The following is a 17213-nucleotide window of genomic DNA, read 5'->3' as shown; positions in this document are numbered from 1 at the left end:
AATTATCAGGTGCTGCCAATTGTTAACACATCATTCTCAAACAGTGTCAATTGGTACCAAAATTTCAATTGTTACATCATTCCAGAATTACTGGAATAATTTACTATGGCCTGACTTCATCAAATATTAAATTACATAATTGTCTTATAGGCAGAAGTGAAAAACTGGAATGTTTTTCTCAAACCAAGATCCTATGCTCATCTTTCTTCCTGTCTTATATGTCACATTTTCAGAAGAAGATCCTTTTTCTTTTCCTACCTGTCACCCTTACCTCCACAACATGCTTCCTTATTGATATCATCCCTCCATTCCCTAATGTCTCAATGTCTGTCTCTCTCTCTCATACATTCCCAGTCCATGATAGTTGCTGTATGGAGCAAGGACTCTTAGCCTTTTCATCTATTTAATTTTTACACAGAAAGCACATTGCACAAAAAATTGTCCAGAAAGCAACAAATAAAATCTCTAAAAACTTGCTTTGTTCAAGTCTCAAATTTCAGCACCACACCAATCATTTCATCTGCTTATTTTCTTCATTATACTCAGATGCCTTGATTCTGCTTTGATGCATCTGTCTTGCAGGTTTACAAAGGGAAAAGGCCACAAAGCCATTTTTTCATTGACAGGTCATCACTGAATAATATAAATTACATTTTATATAGTATGAAAATACTTGTGAAACCATTTAAAATTTATCCTATTAATTATCAATGTAAATATTTAAATTTTTTGGCCTTTAAGACCAGCTCACAATGTAGAACCATGCTCAAGGAAGTATCAGTAAATTCTTTCTTGTTTTTTTTCTTTTTTGTCCACCTTTTCACAATTGTGAATGTGAAAATTAATGACAGGAAAAAAAGTTGTTGAGGCATATATACCATTAATAACTAAATTATTAGAAGGAAAACAAAATAAAATCCAAATTATTTTATTATTTCAAAATTGTATCCTTCTATTAAGAGAAAAGTAGCTAACATTATTAAAAATCTATTCTAAATGATAGCAAATTGATTGCAAAGTTAATCAAAACATGTAGTAGAAAGCTCTGTCTGGTAAAAAATTATGACAAATTTCTAATATGAATATCATGTTTAACAAATCATTAACATATATTTAAGCACGTTTTTCAGATGGAATTTTTGTTTCAAAGTATTTTACAGACTTTTGGGCTAAATAATAGGTAGATTTATTATAAAGATGAATAATTTCTACATTTTACTACACTTTTGTAATATCAGAAAAAGACAATGAATGCATTCAACTCTGCTTCACTATGGAAGGTTTGGTGAAATGGATTTGGAAAGTGTCTTTATGTGAAAAACTGCATATTTTGGAGAGAATTCAACTTCCTTATCCCCTTGAAGTCACTGCAAGGGCATACTAAACTTCCTTTTGTGCAAGTTCACAAGTGCAAAGAAGGAAAATAGTAAATCTTACAACATTCATAATATGTCAAAATTATCACACCTATTCTATTATATTAAAGGTTGATCTTTTCCACCTTTGCTTTCTCATTTTAACCTCTAAATTTAACAGGAATAAATGTAACTAAAGCCAATAGTATTTTATTAGGTAAAAAAATGGATTTTTTTCTATACTAGTTCAATATTTTGTTTCTCTTGATTGTTTTTTCTGTAATTTGTTTCTTTCCTGGGCCATATGATTGTATTGTAATTCTATATAAACATATGATTAGTGTTGTTTTCTGGCTGTGATAGACAGGATAGAGCTGGGTCCTCATGACTAATGGATGAAGGGAAGCTGTAAAGAGAACAGTCAGGTTTCTTTGGTGGTGTCCAGTGACAGGAAAGAGGCAATGTCTTCTAATTCCAACCTTTCTGTGATTCTGTGAGTAGTGATGGGATGTTTCTGCACTGATTTTAACAGAAACCAAATCCAAATGATGAATGGTTTTGAATTTTTCATGATTTATGATAGCAGTAGGCAGCTGGAACTTTTGCAGCATTTATCACAACACCAAGGTTTCCCAGAGAAGTTGTGGATGGATGATCCATCCATGGAAGAGTTCAAGGCTAGTTTGGAGGGCATCTGAGCAACCTAGTGCTAGTCTAGCGGAAGTTGTCCCTGCCCATGCCACAAGGGTTGGAACTGAATGACCTTTAAGATTCCAAACCAAACTGTTCTATGATCCTGTGATAACATTTTTGATGTCTGGAACACAGTAGTAGCATTTTCACCAATTGAAAACCTTTCCTCCTTGTAGATAAATACAATTTGTAGCTCAATATGTTGAATTCACTTTTAAGTAATGTTGAATATTTTTTACAAAAACATAAAATTAAACTGCATGAATCCAAAGAATCCCCCTCAACTGCAGTGCAATACAGCTAACACACAACAAAGAGAAAGAATAATCAATTCATGAAACCAAGTTCAATACTGCAGCTAATGAGGTTTGGCAGGGAAAAAAAAACACAAAGGAAAAGACTGTTATTGATAAGCAATACAACAGTATAACAAATACTGTACAGTTTTCTTTATAGGTAAAGACTACACTGCACATGCTGCTTGATTATTTTTCTCTTCACCACTCAAAGTTGATACTTAACTAATAAGGAATATAGCTACAAAAATCATGTTTGGATGAAAAGCAGTATTAAGAAAAACTTCATATTCCTGGAAGACACTATAAATAATTTAAATTTTTTTAGAAATTGCTTTCTAAGAAATCATTTTTATCAACTATTCACATGGCTGATCTCCTACAAAAATATACCACGTTACTCAGTGTAATATATTTGTTGTAGATAATTCTATCTCAAAACATTACTCTTTGAATACTGTGAGGAAATAGGCATTTTTGGACCATCCAGCATATCTAATTGCTGCAATATCAGTATTGAAATTGAGAGGTTTAACTAAAATAGTGATGTGAAAACTGGTAATTCCAGCTAAAAAGGTCTCTTAGTCAGGATGCTTCCTGGATAGTGTATGGGAAAACAGAGTTTTCCAAATGACATAGCTCAGTTCCTTTTCTCTGGTAAAAGGAGTATTGTCCAAAGAAATTTGCATCTGGTGATACAGAGCAGTCAGAAACAGTAGCATCTTACATAATGAGTGCACCTGGGAGGAGAAAATTAAGTGATGGCTGTGAAAGCTTCTGACAGGTTAATGACATTTTGTACACAACAGAGGGAAAACTGTAAGGGCACATAAAGAGTCTTTCAAAGATCATAAACGTTGTGCATTACTGGCTTGTTTAAAGCTTAGTAATGATGCTGGGGAACCCTAACTAAGGCACACTTTCACTGTGGTGAAAGATGATCCAGCACACTGAATATGTAAAAATTAAGATTTTTCTTCATTGCTAATTATGTAGTGAAAACTTTGTGAAATCCAAGACCTAATGTGTTCTCTCATCACAATTTTTCTTTTAGTCAGGTCTGTATTATACTTTTAAAGACAAAAAAATACCACATATAAATGTTAAGGTTTGTATAGGAAAACTAACTTTGAGAGACACCTGATATTCTATGTAAAATCAAGGTATAGTTCACTAGGGTTTATATAGTTAAATTCCTCAGGCTGCCTTGAAAACCTCATCTTAGCATACGTCCTGCTTTAACTTTTTTATGTATTTCTCTAATGCTTTTAATTTAAAAAAATACTTACTTCTCCATGATAAATATGTAGATAATAACTATAGATACATCTTAATACCCAAGACATATCATATATTCCACCACGTAGGAACTTTTCAACTAATTACTTATTATTACTCTCATCAAATACACACTAGGCTTCATATTAAAATGGAAATTTTGCAGTTAATGAAATCCATTAATAAATAATATTTGAAAATGGCATTTTATTTTGATATCACTTTGATGTACCTTTCATACTTTATATAAGGAAAATTAAACATAACTAAACACAAAGATGACTTTGCAGGAAGAAATCCTTAAAAATATCCCCTAGCTCCCTGCAATTCATGTCTGCCCAGCATTTCCTTCAGATAAAAGTCAGGGTTAAATATGTCCAGCTGTTATTAGACCTGATAATCTCTTCCTGTCCTGGAGAACTGCTCTTATCACCAGGAGCAACCCCAGCAGAGAACAAGGATAAAGCACAGAAATTCTGTGCAATTCTACTGTCAGTTTAAATCTCTGACAGGGGTCAGTAAGTAAAAGGATGAGACAGTGACACTAGAGCACTCTGTGCCTTCATTAGGCCTGTTTGACTGAGGTGGCATTTAAGGATGTGATGGAAGCAGTTTCCTCTCCTGACTACACAAACTGTCAAACATAATAAAACATAAAGAAAAAATGTTATGGTTTTGTTACTAACTCACAGAAATGCATGGATGCATTGTTTACTTCCATCTAGAAACTAGAGAACAATATCAAGAATGAAATCCTGCTTATCTATTTATATTTTAATTTTAAAATAGTTATTGGGGGAATATATGAGAATACTATTAAAGAAAATTAAAATTTCTGTTAAAATGGCTTAACTGCAAGAGTGAGCCATACCTGAATAATTTCTTCTCAAAATTTGTTTGGAAGAGAGCAAAACCAAACTGATGGAAGAGAAAAATTCAAATATTTTAAAGGGTTTAATGCAATTCTTTAAATGAAAATCTGGGAAAAAAAAAATGTAAAAGCTCTGATAGCACTGTTTGTAGCTGCAATTAGTATGCTGATAAAATGCCACTTGGAAAATATTAAATCAAATTGAATCTAATCTATTTAATACTGACTTCATGGAATCCCCCAATTTTTACTAGTTTGCTACAAAATTATAAATTAGGTATTCAGTTTTTGAACCTGAATCTTTTGCTGAAATTCCCTAGCTTGCATCTTATCAAGTCCCATAAGTGGAATGACAGATAACCATGACACTGCTTCATATAGGAAGATGTTGGAGAAAGGACCGTAAGAGCTCAGGACAACCCAGCATTGAATGGAAATGGGGGCAAGGAGGTGCTGAAAGATTCTTTGAAGGGGCTGTTCTGTTACAGAAGTTTATGGCATAGGCCAGACTGATAGGAGATGAGGCTGGAAAAAGGCACTCCTGGGGACATTATTTTAAAGAACAGGAGAATCCTTTACCATTAAACAAGTGTTTTCTTTCCTGGGCAAGACAAGTAAGTTATATTTGAAGCTCATATACCAGTGCAAAGTTATTTGCAAAGGAAAGCAAAACATTTTTCTAACTCGTTAATCAGAATATGAGACAGACCTATATTGTATCACCCCAGAAATACTTGCTTTGCATCACAGAACTACTTGATTTAAAGGACTTGAGGGAAGCTGTATTTCTGTTAGTCCAACAACACCTGTGCTGGAAAAAACCCCACATTTGGGTTAAAGCTCACTATCAGCTAAGTATTTAAAACTCCAATTATAGAAATATAATAAAAATCTTCTGTTATACATTAAAATATTCATTAAAATAAGTGATTTCTCCAATGATAGAATAGTATTTCTATGTTCTTTATAAACTGTTTCCTCAGAGGATCTTAGATCTATAGAAAATTTTATGCTGTATCAAAAACTGTGTCTACCAAGGAATAAATTCAGTCTTTAAGTTATTCCATTTTCTCATATACTATATTTGATTGTTCCCACATATATTCAAAATCAATTCTGCCATACCAAAAAAAGATTCTGCTACTTTTAAATTCTTTCCACCTCTTCTAAAACTTTCACCCTGGAAGGTATCTTAGGTTATAATAATGTATTGTATCAATGCAGAGGTTTTATTATGCCCTCTAGTATGAATTCTGTATTGCTAATAAATTCTTAAATTTCAATTGTCCATGTTTCATAATATGTGATGCAACATATCTCTCTCTTCTGAATACAAAATATATTAATATTTAATGTTGAAGCACAGTGGTAACACAACCATAATCAAACCATGTATTTATTTCATATCATTATGTGGAGTGTTGGCAGGATTTTAAAGAAACTTCACTTAATTTGCTTTTATGTATTTTTTTTCCTTTATATATATATATATATATATATATATATATATATATATATAAAGTTATAATTGCATGCATTAAAGAAAACAAATATAGCAAATTAGGATTTATTTCTCAGATCTTCTGGCTTGGCAAATCTCTCCACTCCTAACACCTAAAAATTCTTTTGATCATTCCTCATTTTTCTTTTAGATTTATATTCTATGCCACAATGCAATGCCTCCCTGCCAAAAAAAGAAGACACAACTGTATAGTGAAAGCACTTTCAGAACTCCTCAGGAAATCACTCTGTGGTTTGCAATCATTTCTTTTATTTCTGTGCCACAGAATCCTATTCCAGCTTTTATCTTCCCACTGGAAAGAATTTTTCTGTTCAAAGACTCAGTTCAAACAGGCTCATGCAAACTCCATTGGAGATGTAAAATAATTGTATCTAGAAATTTCTAGATTGGAAATGGAGCAACAATGAAAAAAAAGGAAGGGCTTTTTTTCTTGTTTTCATTTTTTGAAGACCTTTGCTTGTGAATTTGAAGAATAATTTGAAGAAGCAATTACCCGATGAATTATTTTATATTTCAGATTTATATCCTCTGATTGTCTTCTCAAGCATCAGCCTCTTCTAAGCAAAAATAAACTCCTTTTCTCCTGGATAAAAACAAGAGCTTGGAATAAAGGCAATCTCTAAAAGAGACTGTTACAACATAACTTCAGGAGGGGTTATAATGTGGCTAGGGACCTTTTAGGGATTAGTAAATCAGAGGACTCAGAAACAAAAAAGAATCTTTGTTGAATCTTAGAAGGTTAAGCTCAAGACTTAGCTGGTGCTTAAATCAGTCCTTACTTTATCCCGCTGAATACTTTTCCTTCCCAGAAGTCTCAGCCAGCCCAGAGATTTGACATTATTAAGCTTAGCCTTAGGTTAATGGATAATAACACTGGAATATGACTTCAGAATAAATCCTGTCCTGCTTAAGTCACCAATACACCAACAAGGGTCTTGCTAACTTCAGAAAAGACAGTATTCTTCCACAGAGTAATGAACTACAGGACATGCTTTCTTCATTTATGCAAGTTTAATCATGAAGTACCATGAAAAAAATGACCTTCCATTAAGAATGTACTTGGGGTTTTTTTATTTATTTTAAAACAAATTTAAAAGAGAAAACAAAATATTAGAACTTACATTCAATATCAAGGTACATGCTCTTTTGGTGCCCACCAATTCTACTTGCCGCTTCACAGTCATATCTCCCTGAATCTGACAACTTCACATCTTTAATATGCAGTGACGATTTTCCATGCTGCCCTTTGACTTCTATACGGCCATCTGGGCTCTGTTTACATTGATTCAGGAAAAGAAAAGGTTTTACATATTTATATATGTATATCAATGTAGAATTTATATATTAAACACTACTGATAAGAATGACTGAAAGCATCTCTTCATCTATGGTGAAGTTATTACTGACACCTACGCAACTTCTAAGTTTTCCAAAAATGAAAATTTCCATAAATAAAGAAAATATAGAAAAACATGTTCTCTTTCTAGGCAGTATAATCAAAGGAATAAGTACATGCTTAAAGGAACATTGCCAAGAGAAGCCACAAAATGTATCAAATTAAGACAGCAATAGTGAACTGCTACTCAAAACTTCGTTATGATCTCACTCACTGTGCTATGATGCAGTTAAGAAAAATGCATAGATACAATACTATATACAATAAATTACACACAGCAGTATCTCTGGTCCTTATCACTGCAGCTGTGAAACTGAATAGAAGTAATGCCTCAGACAATGAACAAATCCCAGAGTCTCACAACTGTTAAAAAAATCTTGAGCCATAAATGCAACTAGAATTTCTGGATTTCAGTTCCTTTTCGTTCCATGGAAGAAGCAAGGGAGAAAAATGAATGCTGCCTTTCAATTTTCTAGAACATAAATTTTATAAAAATCCTTATCCAAAATGACTCTCCTTCCCCATCCCTACCCCTCCCCGCAAAATTATTTGAAATTAAAGAGTATACAACTGTTAGGTAAAACTAAATAAAATAAAGTCCTCTTCTTGATTCTTCAAACTCCACGAAGTATTATGACTGAGGAAAAAGAAAATATTTTCTTCTGCTCTTTATTTACAGAATCACACAATACTTTGGGGGTTGAAAAGGACCCTAAAACTCATCTCATTCCAACCTTACTGCCTGGGCAGGGGCACCTTGCACTAGACCAGGTTGCTCAGAGTCTCATCCAAATAGGCCTTAAACAGTTCCAGGGATGGGACAGCCACAGCTTCTCTGGGCAACCTCTGGGAAATTTGTCGTACTTTGTCATCTCACTTTTTTTGTTTAAGGGAAAAAAACTCCAAACGTGATTAAAAATACTGATGTTAACCTACCTTCATTATAGGAAGTTGGAAAAGGAACAAAAACCCAGTAACTATATGACTCCAAGACATTAAGCTTGAAGATTTTTATGTTCAATTATATAATGCATACACTCAAGTTTACTGCATATGACACTCAATACTCACCAAGCAGCAGCTGATGTTTAAGCATCTGAGCTTTTAAAACAGTACAATTGTTTCCTGACTTAATAAAGGAAATATGCCACGATTTAGACCTTAAAATATTTGATGTAAAGAAGTCAAATGAAGCATGCTGTTTATCATGATTTCTATAGAAAGAAAAGTATTCTGATCCTATATAAGACTCCAAGTAGACGGAATTTTGTTTCCTGTGAAAACGACTCAGCATAAGTTTGTAAATTAAAGTTCTTGAATTCTAACCCATGAGCCAACATAAACCTCTTTGGATTGGCAAATTAGCAACTTAGACCACTTAGCTATCAATTTTAATACTTAGAAGTCTATTTCCACAATATGCTCAAAAAGGAAAATAAAAGTTATGATGTTGCAAGTAAACATGTAACAGTAGTGAACATCATGGCTTTTGGAAGTAATTCCTGGGCTAATCAAAATGCAATTTCTTTAAAAAAACCTTTTAAGTTGTTTTCTAATTTTAATACAAAGTCAGATTTATGTATATGTATAGCTTATATATAAATGCTTATTTATATAGCATTATATATATATATATGTGTATACATATGTAAAGCAAGTACTTTCTATGACATAGTTAATACCATTTATGAATATTTTCTTCTTTATTTAAATATTAACCATGTAATATTTAATAATAATCAAACTAAATTATTCCTACCTAAAATGTATATGCACACTTCAGAAATTTAATTTCTGATTTTACCTTGATGATAAATATTTCTTTAATAAGTTACAACCTGTGACAATGAATCATAGATACCATAGTAAATACTTTATTCGTGATTCATTAGTTGAATACTATGATCCCAAATACTTTAATTCCCTAATATATATTTCACTATAAGTATTTCTATATATCCCTAAGCACACATGAATACTAATAGATGTTATAAAAGAAAATAATAATGAAAATAAGCACAAAGATCCTTAAATTAAATAGCTTTTAGAGTAATTTTGCAATCTCATTTTAGTTTATCTAATTATTTTCTAAAATAATGGAAAAAATGTAGATAGTACTCAGTATAATTTTCCTATGTTCTCACATTCTCTTATTCAAATGTAGATGATGTAATATATCTTGGATTTATAGGTAGGACAAAATCCAAGCTAATAAATACTCTGAATAGCAGGAAATCTTCACATATCATTTTTTCTCATAATCAAATATATGGTAAAAAAATTATAAGAGGGATTTACTAGGTTCCAAGTCCATAAAACAAATAAAACAAATGTAGGCAAGAAAATGTCACTAGAATTAACATAAAAATATACATTTATTAAAGATATTCTGGGTTTTTTAAGTTCTTGTGTTAAAATTGCTTACTAAATCCAAATTTCTAAAATGTGTTCTGCTATTTTTCTTATAATGTACATTATACTGTGGCTTGTTAACAAACAGTTTAAAATGTTTTGTTCCCTGAGTCTATTCTGCAGATGGATGGGTGTACAAATCCATAATTTATTTCTTTTACAAACATGGTTCAATATCTGATTAAAAATATACTTGATAGGCTGGCATTCCTGAAGAAACACATGAAAGAAAAGAAGAGTGTACAGACCAAGGAAATTCCATTAACAAAGAAACAACTAATTAAATAAACAAATAAATGAAAGGAAATGTTTTGATGAAGCCGTCTCTATCTGTAAAGTGATTCCCAGAATATGTGGGAGATTACCACATGCAAATCAAAACACCAGTTAGTATGGTAAAGTTTCACAAGGACTTCAAAAACACTGGTGTGGCTGTATTATGTGTCTTTATGGTACAAATTAGAAAAGAGAGAGCTGGGTAAATGATTCAAGAACATGTTGTGATGACACAAAAAAACCATAATTACAGTGCAGTTGAGTATGGCACAGGGCAATGAAGAAACTGGGACAAAAATTGAATATGCAACGTTACCTGGAGCAAATACTGAAGTCACACTATTTACATGTTTCTGTTCTTGCAAAAGACATTATTAAAAACAGGATAAACTGACAAAGCAGAACTTTCTAATCATTGGTAATGCCTTTCTGGGATTAATTTCTCTCCTGCGCTAATTATGGAGAACACACATTAGTACTATGTCTGGCACAATAACATACCAAAACATGAAGAGAAAGAAACACAGGTAAGGGAACACTACACCTGCCCAGTAAATCCCCACCAGGAAGAAAGCTTTGGAGCTGCCAATGGGCCAAAACTGAAATATAGATATAATCTCTATAAATTAACAAAGTCAGTAACTCTCAATCCTGCCTGAAATAATAATAGGTACCTAGTAAATTGGGACATGCTTTTTTTCTTTCAAATGTTATAGCATGAGAGATTCAGAATCTGTATTTTATTTTATTTCTTAAGAATAATAAAGAACATAAAAGGGAGAGAACAAAAACCTAGACAATCAGAATAGTCTCTGTGGCCCAACACTCATGATTTGTGCTAATTCACTGAATTACTCAGTATCTCCTCCCACTATGGAGAATGAACAATCATTGATGTCTCAAAAACTTGAGGTTAAGGCAGTCCCATACAGATTTACATATTCTTTGAAAAGACCAATTCTGTTAACAGACCCTTACACTCTTAGACATTGGAAGAATGGTGAAGTCTTCAAAAGCTACATTTTCACAGCACTTTAGAAATCATAATAAAATCTTAAGAAATAAATATTTTTCATGGTTAATGTTCATTGGAGAATTTCATAGAAATCATAAATAAAAGTGGGGGTTTAGATGCTTTGGTGGTGGGTTTTTTTTCCCCCCATAACTTCCTCACCAGCATAAAACTAAAATACAAGTGAAAAAATCTTCAGCAGAGACCTTAAAAAATGTTTTACATAGGTAAACTCGTTTTGTGACTTTATTCACATAAAAAGCACATTCCCTAACTAGGAAACAGGAATGTCCTTGTATTTTGAATACTGATAACAACCTAGTTCTCTGTTGGTGTTTAAAAAAGTATTCTATACAGGTCTGAAAGTAAAACTATCCAAAATGACACCACATAAAAAGTACCTTCTAGGAAAAAAAAAAGGTGAAAATTTTCTGCACTTGCAATATTCTTACTTCTAATATATAGTTAAACACAAATGACTTCTATGCTAATTAAAAAAGGAGAGGTATTGCATAATTTGAGTTTTGTGCTACAGGTTCTGTGAAAGTAAATATATATTTTTGGTTTTGATAAAATTATTTTCATACCATACATGTTATTCTACTCCTTGATTTCTTCCATTAGGCTCTTGCTTCCTGAATGTCTTGCATAATTTGTAGTTCCACATGTGAATATTCCCAATATTTCCTGACCTGACTGGTCTGTGCACAGCTTCAAAGTCAAGAAACAGAGCTCCCAAGGCAGTATCAGAACAATGATAACTGAATTTCAAGGATTCCAGTCTCTGAGAGGATGGGGATGTGATGAGACAATAACATCTACATGAAGACAAGGATAGCTTCTGGAACAGAATAAATTCAGAGTTTTCAATCTGCAAAATTCCACTGCCATTTTAGTAAAATCAGTGTAATTTTTCAGGAGGAGTTCGCTGATTAGAATGCTCAGAAATTGTTGTTCATTTACCAACTGTAGAAAGCTGCACTTGGGCAGAGGTGGATGGTGTGGTTAGTGGATGAGTTTGATTTATCAGCCATTTCTCCAATTCGCACTGAGGAAAAGTAGAACCAAATGAGATGAAGTTGTAGGGCTGCCAAAACTTGCATTTTGAGTTGGCTGAAAACAAGAATGGAAGGTAAGAACAGTTGTAGAAATTGGTGACTCATTTGTAGCTGGATTTTAGTAATATTGCTTGGATGGTTAGAGCAGCTGACTTCCCTCCTAGAGTTTATCATTTGGTTGTCAAAGTACTCCTTCAAACCCTGAAGTCCAAGTGCAAGACTGCAAGCAAAACAGTCCCTTCATTTAAAATCTAGACAATGTGAAATATCTTTGTTTTTCTTCTAATATTTAAAGCTTATTAATGAGTAAAGTCTCATCACTGTCCACGTTTAAAATCTAACAGGTCAGTTTTGCCTGTCAAATTTACCAAATTTATCTTCTGACACCTTGTATACTTTAGTATTATTTTGTATGTGCACTGCATATATTAACCACAGAAAAGATGAATAGGTAGTGGCTTAAAACTGAGACTGTTTTTTTTCTTTTGCAAAACATGGAAAAATATAAAGAGCAGTCACTGTAAGAACTTGTAACTTGAGTAAAAGGTGCAGATATTTTAAATGTCCTGCAAAGGATCTGTTTCAGATGCACACAATCAAAGATCCTCAAATTGCAGGGGTGAGGATTGAAAAAAATCATAGTTTTTCCTTCTTTGGATCAAATTGTTAAAATTTGCCAACTCATTATGTTGTCTTGGTCCTGTTTCCAGTACACATCACTGAATTTTCAAGGAGAAAACAAATACTGATTAACAGAATCATCTCTGGAATTTCACAAATACCAATTTTTAGGAAGTTTTCTGATTTCAGGTTGTGTTCACATCCACATAAGAGGTAACTTGAGGTCATATACTTCAGGCTGATGCTTCTTATATGTGAGATTTAAGCAGATCTTAATTGCCCATGAAAATGTTTCTTGAAGCAGCATGAAAGATAAGAACTTCTGCAACTTGACATTCTGATACTAAATGATGATAAAATTCCAGAAGTCTATTAAATATATGTCATCAGCAATTCCTAGTCTGAAAATCTACCTTTGATGATGAGAGAAAGGGCTGTTAGTCACAACAGCCATCATCGTGTAGAAGCTGATGGAAGCTCCCTTCTGGATTATGGATGGTATATTCACAATATTTCCCATTCTCTTCAGGTAAATGTATTCTATCCATGCACCTGTTGGAGACAGCAGAAAATTCCAGAGTATTGCTATGTGCATATGCCTTAATGTCCAGTGAATCAGAATAATGCTACAGCAGTGTCTTGGACTTCAGTGATTTTTATAGGAGACCTTGCGATATTTTAAAACTTCAGCTTGTTAATTATACATGTCAGCATGCTGCAAATTCCTGAATTTCTAGTAATTTTTTTTTTCCACAAAGAAGAAATTATTGAAGCACCTATTGTTTGCAAATCTATAGTGTAGCACCAGGGAAGTCACAAGAAACCCTAATGTTGAAGAAAAAAATACTGTTGATTTGATTTTCTGTTCAGCTGCAGACACACCAGTTATTTTTATAGAATTCAGATCAGAAATGGCAGCAGGTTCTATGCATGTTGTTAGCAGCATGTACAGCCTCAGGAAAAAAAAAAGTGTTCTTGAATGCTTTGTACAACTTTTTGAAATTATGAATTGATATTTCATTGATTCATGCGGGTATTTCTTTCAAACAAGTCATTATGCAAAGAGATGACACATGAAATCCTGACACCAAACACTTACTAAGACATGAAATGGAAAATTGAACTTCTTTCCTCCATTGATTTTTATTCAACAATGAATATGCTAGAAAAATATCTAAGACAGAAAAAATGATGAGCATCCATTCAAGATTACTTCTGCTAAAGATGCAAATCCTAGATGTAAATCACAAATCTTAATGATGCAAATCACAAGAAAGAAATGGTTGATGATTTTTAATGGTAAAAATATTAGCATCACATCAAATAAACTTGTGGAGTAGAGAAAGCATTAGTGTCTGCCATGATAAATAACAATAGTAACTACAAATGAGTGTTTATAAGTAAAGAAGAAATCATACAACTGTAATCATTGCATATGCACTTTGTAATTAGAAATCCTGTTTGACACATAAATAATGTATTTAATGGCTTTATTCCTAAGAATTTTTCTGATCTGAATCTACTCCAACACTGCTATGATGCCATTAAAACAGGTGACTCAAATGGACTCAGGCCAGCAAAATTCTCAGGAAGAAGACCTTTAAGTACAATGTTCTTATTCAAAACAGACCCCACATAAAACAGCCACTAAAAATAATGATTTTACTATAAAACAGCATTTCAATTTAGACAATCATACCACTATAGGTGGTTCTTGCATAATTTTAGTGACCAGCAAAGGAAAATTTAAAAAGGAAAGAAACCAAAGAAACCTTTGTCTGGGCACACATGAAGACAAATCTCGTCAACTTACTGCATTACAGAATGGACAAAAATAACTTGAAGCTGAGCCAAGGCATGGTGATGAATTGTTAAGCCTTTCCTACTTTTTTTTTCATTTCTTTAAAGAAAAACAAGCACTGTCAGCCTGCCTCTGGTGTCTGGGTAATTAAAACAAGGAAAGAAAAACTAGGAAGCTTTTGTATAACAATTTTAACTATAATGTTATTTCTCCCTCCCCCCTTTATTACTTAGATAATTTGAATTAAAATGTTCAAGTTATTATAACAGAACTAAAAATAACTGCTTGGTTTATTGTGTTTAAACTGATATTACTTGGACCAATAACCAATTCTTAGATATATACAGGTTGTATACCCCTCCTGCCCCAGAAACTCTGCTGTAATATATGATAACCTTTAAAATTACTACTACTGCAAGAATTTCAAACAGAGCTTAAGTCATGTATATATACATTAGTTTCATTTTCATAGAATTCATATTCAAACCTTGACACAGTCTAGCTTTAGTTCCAGGTATACCTGATGTATATGATGTATATGTATATACCTGATGGAGGGGATGCAGAAAAAAGAAAGAAACGAGAAAAAAAAAAGACAAATCACAAACTGAGCTTCTGGGTTGTTCAGTAGCTGTATGTAGCTTGAGATTCCTCCCAGTTTACTGTAAATTTGATGTATATTTTACTAAATTATTATGGCTATACAGCAGATAGGAAGTCTGGAAACTGTGCTGAGACAGAGATCTGCAGGATCATCTGCAAGCAACAAGGCTCCCATAGGGGAAGGAAAGTCATGGAAGGCCTGAAAGAGGCACAGGTTGAATCACAAAGTGAAGGGAATTGTCAGCAGGACAGATCCTAACCTCACAGATCACCAAGTCTTTGCTCACAAACCCTGATAATTCTGGAGGGCTTTTTTCAGCTGAAGAAACAAAAGGAAATTACTTCAGTAGGAAGCAAAATGGAGAAAGTGAGGTAACCTGGACATAACTGAAAGAGCATAGATTTTCAAGTAATTTTATTTAATTGATGTCTTGATATGATTCTCAGTTTCTCTATTTACATGTCTATATTGATAAATATGGATATAAATAAAAGCTTATGCTGGTTATAACAGCTAAACTGGATGTTTGCTATTACAGAAAAATGTTGTGCTACTAGAGTTTGAAATAAGTTGGGAAGCAGAAATTGCAACATGGCAGCACGAGCACTCATATGTCATTCTCCTGGGGAAAGTCTCGTTGAGAAACAAAACCTTTAAGCCAGTCTATTTCCTACTTTCAGTCAGTTTGCAGGATTCCTGACTGCTGTACCCATTAGAAAACTGAATATATTATTAAATTATCGGAAGTTATGTATTAGTACATCATTGAAGAAATAGATCTGTAACAATACACTAGCTGAAGAGACTATGTGGATGAATTAATGACATCTGAAATATTAGTCACAACTCTAGAATTTTCTGGTATGCAGGTAAATTGGAAGGGAAGACTGGGACCTGGAGGAAAGTAATCATTTTCTGGGTGAGGAAGAAAAGGAGAAGGAAGAGTAAGTAAAGTAAGTAAAAAACAGCCCTTTAACCAAGTTATATAACCTTGAGGATTTTAATGTTATGTATAGGCTACCTATAGGACATATTAAAGCATGTTAGACGATCTCCTTGCAGTAAAGATCTCCACATGCTATTAATTAATTGAATTTTGTCATAAATGTTACAATTTCATTTCAGAAGCAGGAATTCATTGAAAGGCAAAAAATCATTTTATTGCTAATAACATTATTTATGCAACACTTAGCAATTTTAATAACACAGGCTGAGCCCATGCATAGATGGGAGTTCTTTTGACCATGAATCAAAACTCAGACCTATTTCCCATTTATTTAGTCCTAAGAAATATTGTTTGCTGAATTTTATAAGCTGACAGTAAGGAGTGGTGCAAAGAGTCTTTACTTTTCCCAATGTACAGAAATAAGACTTTTGCATTATACTTTAGACAAAGTTTCACAGCCTCCTAACTAGCAAGACATTCACTGGTACATAATCATTGTCCTGTTAAAGTATCATAATTTTACCGTGTTTGAAATCTGAGAACTGGCGTTAGTAGGAAAAATAGTTTGAGTGAACAAATGGAGTGATTGCACAGGGAGAATGTGGCAGGAAAATATGGGGGTTTTTTATAAGCAAACTAAAGACATTAATAAATTATCAATAACTAATTATTTCACAGAGTTTAGATTAAAAAAACAAACAGGGGATTGAAAATTGAATACAGGCCTTTGCTTTCATCCTGGCTTAGCCAAAATTCTGAGGATTTAAATTTTGCTTATATATATTCAAACTGACTTTCAGGTCAGGAAAACGGCAGACATTTCAATACCATAAAACACATTTTTGCCAGCGCTGAACTTCTGTTTGCGCCACTGATTGTGCTCACTCCCAATGTAGGCAGAATATAGAAAATGCAACATTTCTTAAGAGTCTTGAGAAGGTCCTATGGTACATCAGGGAATAATGACTCCAGGCTCTAAAGCCTAGATGTATTACCTAGTGAATCATCAGCTATAGATTCTCCATTTCACCAGACAAGCTACAGCTATTTGGAAGTTCTTAAACCATTAGTA

The 17213-nt window shown here is 33.0% G+C and overlaps 1 protein-coding gene across 1 annotated transcript in view; it reads right to left on the bottom strand.

Annotated features, from left to right (window-relative positions):
- Positions 1 to 17213, bottom strand: part of NCAM2 (neural cell adhesion molecule 2) — a 291248-nt gene that overhangs the window by 89358 nt on the left and 184677 nt on the right. Inside the window, exon 9 of the mRNA XM_005524057.3 lies at positions 7137 to 7287. Coding sequence (XP_005524114.2) covers positions 7137 to 7287 — 151 coding nt within the window. The remainder of the gene's footprint in view (positions 1 to 7136; positions 7288 to 17213) is intronic.

Source organism: Pseudopodoces humilis, chromosome 2 (genome assembly GCF_049639895.1).
Source record: "Pseudopodoces humilis isolate 2021_Gansu_Grassland_sample_001 chromosome 2, ASM4963989v1, whole genome shotgun sequence".
Classification (NCBI taxonomy): Eukaryota; Metazoa; Chordata; class Aves; order Passeriformes; family Paridae; genus Pseudopodoces; species Pseudopodoces humilis.
Note: the sequence above shows the minus strand (reverse complement) of the source record. Positions and strands in the feature narration are given on the sequence as shown.